The sequence below is a fragment of the Cucurbita pepo genome, chromosome LG12, assembly GCF_002806865.2.
Source record: "Cucurbita pepo subsp. pepo cultivar mu-cu-16 chromosome LG12, ASM280686v2, whole genome shotgun sequence".
Classification (NCBI taxonomy): Eukaryota; Viridiplantae; Streptophyta; class Magnoliopsida; order Cucurbitales; family Cucurbitaceae; genus Cucurbita; species Cucurbita pepo.
This window is the reverse complement of record NC_036649.1, coordinates 9,059,132-9,068,769: the sequence shown is the minus strand read 5'-3', so window position 1 is coordinate 9,068,769 and position 9,638 is coordinate 9,059,132. Positions and strand designations below refer to the sequence as shown.

The window sequence follows — 9,638 nt, the reverse complement described above, 5'->3', positions numbered from 1 at the left end:
AATCCAGAAAAGTTTTCATCATATGGTCACTATGAAATTACATTTATGGTTGGTAAGGTTCCAGTATACTAAATTACAATATTATTATATATATCACATAATTACTGCTTTGATTCTCTTTATGATTTACAGGTAGATTGAGGTTGAGTGATCTCTCAACAGATTATTTTTGGCTACTGCAAGGGGGAGTAGAACGTTCCTGCATAGATATGATGGAAAAACTACGTATGCAATTTTTATTTTGGATCTTTGAAATTTACTTTTATGAGGAACTTCAACGATTATTTTTATCTATATTGAACCAACAATGTTGATTAATTAATGTATGAAAATTTTGCAGTAGGCTTGAGAAAACAATTGATAGAGCAGGAGGATGAATATGGTGACATATTGAAAGGGAAAAGCTTAAAGAATAAAGAGGATGTATTAAGAGAGTTAGGTAATTAATGTTGGAGAGTTACTACCTTCAGTACTTATGGAGTATTATGCAAAATTTGGTTAATTATTTGATGATTGTAACTGATTAATACAATTTGCAGTTAATACAAGAAGAGAGTTGGAGCATGCAGAAAAAGTATATTTAATCTCACGAAGGAGAAACCCTCGCTCTCAGTCATCATCTGAGGTGGATGATGTAATTTCCAAGCACTCTGATGAAGAGTTCCTAACAGATATGAGTAAGTGAAAGAGTAAATCAAATAAGTATTGAAACTATGAGCTAAAAGTATATCGATAAAAATTGATGAACTATTGAAACTATGAGCTATGTTGGGTTGATTAAGATATATATTCTAAATCAAGCCAACCTCAAATAATAAAGAATGATTTACATTTACAGTACGTAGGAAGAAAGAAATGATGAAGTTGGAAGGTATATTTGTTGGGTTATCGCAAAAGACCGCAACGCGCTTGGTTGATGTACTTTCAGGATACTCTAAAGATGTACTAGGATGGGTAGGTAAGTGCAGACCAAAACTTATAGCATGGTTATGTTATTTGTTTACAACTAACACTCATTTTTAATTTATTAATCACTTAAATGTGTAGTCAGTTCGACAAGAGAGTTATTGGCTATGGATGAACTGTTCTCTACTGAGCTCACAGGACAGAGAACAAGGTTAACGTTTGATCCTGAACGAATCGATTGCGAAAGCCTTCGTGAAATAACAAGTGTGCTGAGTAAGTTAATGGTAATTTAAGTATTTATATGCCCATTTTTAAGTGGTGACTAATACAGTATTACTCTTCCACAGTGTATTGGAGACATTATTATTCGTGGGAGCAACGAGAAATACACCAAAATTTATATTTGGAGATGCACATCAACGTAGACTACAAAATATATACACTGGAAAGGATGGGTAACACTAATTCACGACTTTTATTTTAATTATGGGATAATTGTATTCAATTCAATTCATTTGTTAAATTTATTTGGCAGTCAATTGGAGAGAACAATATTTAAGCGTGGAAGATGAATATTTATGGGTATTAGAAAAGAGACACACCAAGAAGCATGCCAACACATACACTTCATTTGATGTCCACCAAATTCATTTGGAGTACATCTGGGAGAATGTACTACAAACATCATGTAAGTTAATCAATATTGTTAAGTTTACTGCACTACTAATTAGTAAGAAATTACAGCTAAGCATATTTTACAGTAAACTGTAGGAATAATTGGAGATTGTGGTTAGATGCTTATACTCGCAAACTGCAGCAGAGCTTTGAACATGATGTACTAGACAAGGGTAATTCATTTGGTATAGTAATTCTATTATATGTACAAATATGGATTTTATTTGTTATAAATTTCAGAAATGATGGAGGAGTTGAAGGAGGTGGAAAGAGCATATTGTGACTTTATGGAGAGAAGACATTTAACAAGTCTGGACAACATTTCATTAATGGATGTGTCTCAAATATATGCAAAGTACAATCATCCAAAATTATTGGAGGACATAAGTAAGTTAAGAATAAGTTCAGAAGAAGTAAATTATATAATATATAGTAAATCAAATTGAAATGAAATTTTATGATGGATCTACACAGATTCCTTGAGAGTAAAAATGAAGAAGTTGGAAAGTGACTGTGATCGCATGATACGAAAAGTTACATTCGAGTACAAGCAACAGAGGTTTGAATATGAAAAGATGGGTAATGTATCACAAATTTTATTGCACTTCTTAAATTATAATCTGGTCTCAATTTCAATCGCTGTTTTTTTCGCAGCCAAGGCCAGAAAACGGTTACGGAAGATAGACGACAGATATTTTGATCGCTTTAAACACAACATGGAATCAAAAAAAATTCTCCAACCACTTCCAACCACTTCAATGGTTCAAAGTTTCAAAGGTTTGTTTGTACTTCCTCTATAAATACTAATCATGTAAAAATTTGTAAAAACAATCCTAAATCATTTTATATTATAACTTTGTGTGAGATCCCACCTCGGTTGGAGAGAGAAATGAATGTGTGGAAACCTCTCTTTAACAGACGAGTTTTAAAACCGTGAGGCTGACGGCTATACATAATGGGCCAAAACGGACAATATCTGCTAGTAGTTGGCTTAGACTTTTACAGTTTCATTTTGTAGAGAAAATGTGGTCTAGAATTAGTATAAAGTTTGAGGGATTTCATAAAAACAAAATATATTTTATTTTAATTGAGTAATTTGCAAACACACAATCAAAATAGATTTACAAACAAACGTGATCAAGATAGATTAATAGTAGAAGCTCTAGAGACTAAACAAGACTTTAATCCGACCATCTCTATGGCACACCCTAGCTCCCGGACACTGTCATCACTGACTAGTAACTCAGGTACCACCTGAATCGTAAAAAGGGTAGCACATATAAGTATAAGAATACCCAATAAGAAACTTACAAATAGACACTAACCACACTCATATGTCTCATATATTGGAAAACACGTGTCTATAACATGCCTTTCTATGTAGTATAACCTTAAGTATAGATCTTAGGCTAATTGACACAATATTGCACAGCTCCTCCGAGCTAATCTCTGTCATCATATTCACGAGACCCTACCCAATGATCAGTTATCAATAACAAACTCCATCGAGCACCCCTAGACCATTCGAGTCATGTGGTCAAGCTCTCCTAGAGCACATCTTGAAGAACGGAACTCAAGGTTTAGGAATTCTAGTTATGCTCTCCATCGTTTCCCTCTTTTCAATTAGATTNATTGGAGACATTATTATTCGTGGGAGCAACGAGAAATACACCAAAATTTATATTTGGAGATGCACATCAACGTAGACTACAAAATATATACACTGGAAAGGATGGGTAACACTAATTCACGACTTTTATTTTAATTATGGGATAATTGTATTCAATTCAATTCATTTGTTAAATTTATTTGGCAGTCAATTGGAGAGAACAATATTTAAGCGTGGAAGATGAATATTTATGGGTATTAGAAAAGAGACACACCAAGAAGCATGCCAACACATACACTTCATTTGATGTCCACCAAATTCATTTGGAGTACATCTGGGAGAATGTACTACAAACATCATGTAANAACCAACATCATCTACTAAAGGTTAATTGATAACCATTTAAATGGTTCGAATATATAATATATGGGCGCTAAATAGTGTATTTAAAGAAAATATTTATCTGATAAATATATTTTTAATTATGTAACTTTCTTATATAAGGTTGTTTATAACATACAAAAACACACTTTCAATCTTTAAGTTTGAAGTTAGTTTCAATTTAGTCTATAAGTTCAAAATAGANGGGTAATTCATTTGGTATAGTAATTCTATTATATGTACAAATATGGATTTTATTTGTTATAAATTTCAGAAATGATGGAGGAGTTGAAGGAGGTGGAAAGAGCATATTGTGACTTTATGGAGAGAAGACATTTAACAAGTCTGGACAACATTTCATTAATGGATGTGTCTCAAATATATGCAAAGTACAATCATCCAAAATTATTGGAGGACATAAGTAAGTTAAGAATAAGTTCAGAAGAAGTAAATTATATAATATATAGTAAATCAAATTGAAATGAAATTTTATGATGGATCTACACAGATTCCTTGAGAGTAAAAATGAAGAAGTTGGAAAGTGACTGTGATCGCATGATACGAAAAGTTACATTCGAGTACAAGCAACAGAGGTTTGAATATGAAAAGATGGGTAATGTATCACAAATTTTATTGCACTTCTTAAATTATAATCTGGTCTCAATTTCAATCGCTGTTTTTTTCGCAGCCAAGGCCAGAAAACGGTTACGGAAGATAGACGACAGATATTTTGATCGCTTTAAACACAACATGGAATCAAAAAAAATTCTCCAACCACTTCCAACCACTTCAATGGTTCAAAGTTTCAAAGGTTTGTTTGTACTTCCTCTATAAATACTAATCATGTAAAAATTTGTAAAAACAATCCTAAATCATTTTATATTATAACTTTGTGTGAGATCCCACCTCGGTTGGAGAGAGAAATGAATGTGTGGAAACCTCTCTTTAACAGACGAGTTTTAAAACCGTGAGGCTGACGGCTATACATAATGGGCCAAAACGGACAATATCTGCTAGTAGTTGGCTTAGACTTTTACAGTTTCATTTTGTAGAGAAAATGTGGTCTAGAATTAGTATAAAGTTTGAGGGATTTCATAAAAACAAAATATATTTTATTTTAATTGAGTAATTTGCAAACACACAATCAAAATAGATTTACAAACAAACGTGATCAAGATAGATTAATAGTAGAAGCTCTAGAGACTAAACAAGACTTTAATCCGACCATCTCTATGGCACACCCTAGCTCCCGGACACTGTCATCACTGACTAGTAACTCAGGTACCACCTGAATCGTAAAAAGGGTAGCACATATAAGTATAAGAATACCCAATAAGAAACTTACAAATAGACACTAACCACACTCATATGTCTCATATATTGGAAAACACGTGTCTATAACATGCCTTTCTATGTAGTATAACCTTAAGTATAGATCTTAGGCTAATTGACACAATATTGCACAGCTCCTCCGAGCTAATCTCTGTCATCATATTCACGAGACCCTACCCAATGATCAGTTATCAATAACAAACTCCATCGAGCACCCCTAGACCATTCGAGTCATGTGGTCAAGCTCTCCTAGAGCACATCTTGAAGAACGGAACTCAAGGTTTAGGAATTCTAGTTATGCTCTCCATCGTTTCCCTCTTTTCAATTAGATTATGAAAAGATGAGGTGCGACCTCCACCATCGTCCATCTTAGGACATATATGACTCTTGTCTCACTAAACAATCCACTACAGTGAACTAGTTGACTATTCCCTAATAGTTCCCATATAGTCCTATTAACGTGGGGGCATCCTTTGCTCCTCAAATCAAGTTCATTGTCAAAGAATAGTTGGAAACCTTTGAACAACCCCCCACAATAACCTAATGGCACTACATAACATATGCATCTAAGGTACAATCATACACAACCAACATCATCTACTAAAGGTTAATTGATAACCATTTAAATGGTTCGAATATATAATATATGGGCGCTAAATAGTGTATTTAAAGAAAATATTTATCTGATAAATATATTTTTAATTATGTAACTTTCTTATATAAGGTTGTTTATAACATACAAAAACACACTTTCAATCTTTAAGTTTGAAGTTAGTTTCAATTTAGTCTATAAGTTCAAAATAGACACTTTAATTGAGATTTAGTAGAAAATAGTTTTAAATAGTTGCTCAATCTACTTTGATCTTTCATTGGCTAAACGTTAATGGATTGTTTGTATTTTGACTTGGTAAAAATATTAATGTATATATATATATTTATATTTATATTTTGGGGGACTGATCTTTTTCCCTCCTCTCCCCTCCGCCAGAGTCTGAATCATTCAACAATATTATTGAAGAAGAACTTTTCAAAGTATTATATGATTCAATAAAATCGTATGACATACACTGTTCCAAGTGCCAGAACTGTATCAACAATGAGATTCAAAGTGCTTTGAAATTAGAAGACGTTGAAGAATCATCTGCAAAATTTTCATACGAAGATGAAAAAGACGTTCCAAANGAAAAGATGGGTAATGTATCACAAATTTTATTGCACTTCTTAAATTATAATCTGGTCTCAATTTCAATCGCTGTTTTTTTCGCAGCCAAGGCCAGAAAACGGTTACGGAAGATAGACGACAGATATTTTGATCGCTTTAAACACAACATGGAATCAAAAAAAATTCTCCAACCACTTCCAACCACTTCAATGGTTCAAAGTTTCAAAGGTTTGTTTGTACTTCCTCTATAAATACTAATCATGTAAAAATTTGTAAAAACAATCCTAAATCATTTTATATTATAACTTTGTGTGAGATCCCACCTCGGTTGGAGAGAGAAATGAATGTGTGGAAACCTCTCTTTAACAGACGAGTTTTAAAACCGTGAGGCTGACGGCTATACATAATGGGCCAAAACGGACAATATCTGCTAGTAGTTGGCTTAGACTTTTACAGTTTCATTTTGTAGAGAAAATGTGGTCTAGAATTAGTATAAAGTTTGAGGGATTTCATAAAAACAAAATATATTTTATTTTAATTGAGTAATTTGCAAACACACAATCAAAATAGATTTACAAACAAACGTGATCAAGATAGATTAATAGTAGAAGCTCTAGAGACTAAACAAGACTTTAATCCGACCATCTCTATGGCACACCCTAGCTCCCGGACACTGTCATCACTGACTAGTAACTCAGGTACCACCTGAATCGTAAAAAGGGTAGCACATATAAGTATAAGAATACCCAATAAGAAACTTACAAATAGACACTAACCACACTCATATGTCTCATATATTGGAAAACACGTGTCTATAACATGCCTTTCTATGTAGTATAACCTTAAGTATAGATCTTAGGCTAATTGACACAATATTGCACAGCTCCTCCGAGCTAATCTCTGTCATCATATTCACGAGACCCTACCCAATGATCAGTTATCAATAACAAACTCCATCGAGCACCCCTAGACCATTCGAGTCATGTGGTCAAGCTCTCCTAGAGCACATCTTGAAGAACGGAACTCAAGGTTTAGGAATTCTAGTTATGCTCTCCATCGTTTCCCTCTTTTCAATTAGATTATGAAAAGATGAGGTGCGACCTCCACCATCGTCCATCTTAGGACATATATGACTCTTGTCTCACTAAACAATCCACTACAGTGAACTAGTTGACTATTCCCTAATAGTTCCCATATAGTCCTATTAACGTGGGGGCATCCTTTGCTCCTCAAATCAAGTTCATTGTCAAAGAATAGTTGGAAACCTTTGAACAACCCCCCACAATAACCTAATGGCACTACATAACATATGCATCTAAGGTACAATCATACACAACCAACATCATCTACTAAAGGTTAATTGATAACCATTTAAATGGTTCGAATATATAATATATGGGCGCTAAATAGTGTATTTAAAGAAAATATTTATCTGATAAATATATTTTTAATTATGTAACTTTCTTATATAAGGTTGTTTATAACATACAAAAACACACTTTCAATCTTTAAGTTTGAAGTTAGTTTCAATTTAGTCTATAAGTTCAAAATAGACACTTTAATTGAGATTTAGTAGAAAATAGTTTTAAATAGTTGCTCAATCTACTTTGATCTTTCATTGGCTAAACGTTAATGGATTGTTTGTATTTTGACTTGGTAAAAATATTAATGTATATATATATATTTATATTTATATTTTGGGGGACTGATCTTTTTCCCTCCTCTCCCCTCCGCCAGAGTCTGAATCATTCAACAATATTATTGAAGAAGAACTTTTCAAAGTATTATATGATTCAATAAAATCGTATGACATACACTGTTCCAAGTGCCAGAACTGTATCAACAATGAGATTCAAAGTGCTTTGAAATTAGAAGACGTTGAAGAATCATCTGCAAAATTTTCATACGAAGATGAAAAAGACGTTCCAAAAAAGTGTTATGAAGTTCTTTATAAGTTTCTCAATTTGCATATCATACGTTGTCCTGCTTGCATGAATTATGTCAGAGAGGTGACAATCCAACATGCTCCAAAACAATCCACGACTCTTGTACAAGCTTCAATACCATCCATTCATGGTACAGGTGAGTTTGATGTAAAAAAGTGCCAAAATTTCATGCTAAATTTATGTGTTATAGTTTTAGAATTGTTTGATAATGCATTGAGATTAATACCATTGTGTCATATAAACTCTTTTTTCACTCTCGTCTTTTCTATACTCATTATAAGCTGGTGAAGAAATGCCCCATCAAGAATGCTTAGCTATCACGATACCTCCTGATGAGCCAAGCACTAGAGTTAGAAGGTGGGAAATTCGTAGACTTATAGTACTTGGTGGCTTAATGGAATCAATTACAAGTTTAGCTATTGTAACTGCAGCAATGAGTGCAAAGATTTCTGATGGTAATGGTTTTCATTTCCTCTATTTCCCTTTTTCTTAAATAATGATTAGGCGATCTCTAGTTGATCTTGGATTGGGATTCTTGCAGGAAATATAATAGCTTTGGCGTTGACAAATTTGATAGCTGGACTCTTTATTATTAGACATGATGTAAGCATTTACCTTTTGTCTTTTGGGTTTTCAAGTTTTTGATATAGTGAAACGTATGAAGTAAATGTACAGGTATCAAGATTGCAGAAGAAGAGAAAAATACCTAGAATTGAAGTGGACGGCAATAACTACAAAGAAGTATTGAAGGAAAAAATGTATAGTCTTCTCTGTTTTATCATCGCCTACTTATCTTTGTTGTGTTTTGGGTTAGTGCCACCACTGGTTTATGCACTCTCATCCCTCAAGATTAGAAACAAAAACCTCAAAATCATAGCGGCTGCAGGAGCTTCCCTTTCATGCACTGCACTTCTTGCTGTCCAGAAAGCTCACATTAATCAAAAGCCAAGAAATAGGCTTGTTTATGTCAAAACTGCAGGCGTATATGTTTCAGTGGGAGTTGGGGCCTTTGGCATATCATATCTAGCAGGTTACATGTTTGGACACCTTGCAGAGGAACTTCTGTGGGACTTGTGAAACTCAGCACACCCACTTCATCATTTTGCTTTGATTTCTGCAGAATATGGTTATACATAAGTCTTTGACCAACTTCTATGCTGGTTCAGTAGTTAAAGAAATGGGATATCTTAACTGGAATTGCTATGTTATTTAACACCCAGTTCTGTACCTTTATTCAATGATGCAATTCTTTATCGCCAGCTTGTCGGTTTACTTCAATATCTCACATTTACCCAACTCGACATTGCCTTTGTAATCAATAGAGTAGGTCAATTCATGATCATCCCACAATTCTTCTTCTTTTTTTCTTTTCTTTGTGGATCAAGCAACCTGGTATTATGTTTAGTTGAGAAGATTTGTCTCTCACAACCCTTTTGTCACTCTGTCGGGTTGGTGATACATCTGATACATCTGAATTGTCGTTCTACATATGGTTTTATTGCTTTTCTTTGCTCCAGTCCTATATCCTGGTTTGCCAACAACCAACACACCATTTCCTGCTCATCCACACTATGGCAAATTATCGCTTGTTGGCTACTGTAACTGCTGATCTCTTTTGGTTGCGGCA

At 33.7% G+C, this 9,638-nt stretch overlaps 1 protein-coding gene across 1 annotated transcript; it reads left to right on the top strand.

The window, feature by feature from the left end:
• The first annotated feature begins 6 nt into the window (after window positions 1–6).
• LOC111807427 lies at window positions 7–9,486 on the top strand. Its single transcript, XM_023693157.1, has 17 exons — window positions 7–52; window positions 133–225; window positions 341–439; window positions 540–677; window positions 839–958; window positions 1,048–1,179; window positions 1,254–1,361; window positions 1,442–1,594; window positions 1,668–1,754; window positions 1,822–1,968; window positions 2,056–2,160; window positions 2,236–2,358; window positions 5,892–6,044; window positions 7,956–8,147; window positions 8,293–8,466; window positions 8,553–8,614; window positions 8,687–9,486. The coding sequence occupies exons 1-17, from the start codon at window positions 46–48 to the stop codon at window positions 9,086–9,088; spliced, it is 2,295 nt and encodes a 764-aa protein (XP_023548925.1). The 5' UTR covers window positions 7–45; the 3' UTR covers window positions 9,089–9,486.
• The last annotated feature ends 152 nt before the right edge of the window (window positions 9,487–9,638 follow it).

What these genes read in the sequence shown, in the direction of transcription:
- LOC111807427 (XM_023693157.1), top strand. An exon ending in AGAGTTCCTAACAGATATGA is followed by an intron (nt 678 to 838) that starts GTAAGTGAAAGA and finishes TTACATTTACAG; the next exon opens with TACGTAGGAAGAAAGAAATG. An exon ending in AGAAGACGTTGAAGAATCAT is followed by an intron (nt 6,045 to 7,955) that starts CTGCAAAATTTT and finishes TTGAAGAATCAT; the next exon opens with CTGCAAAATTTTCATACGAA.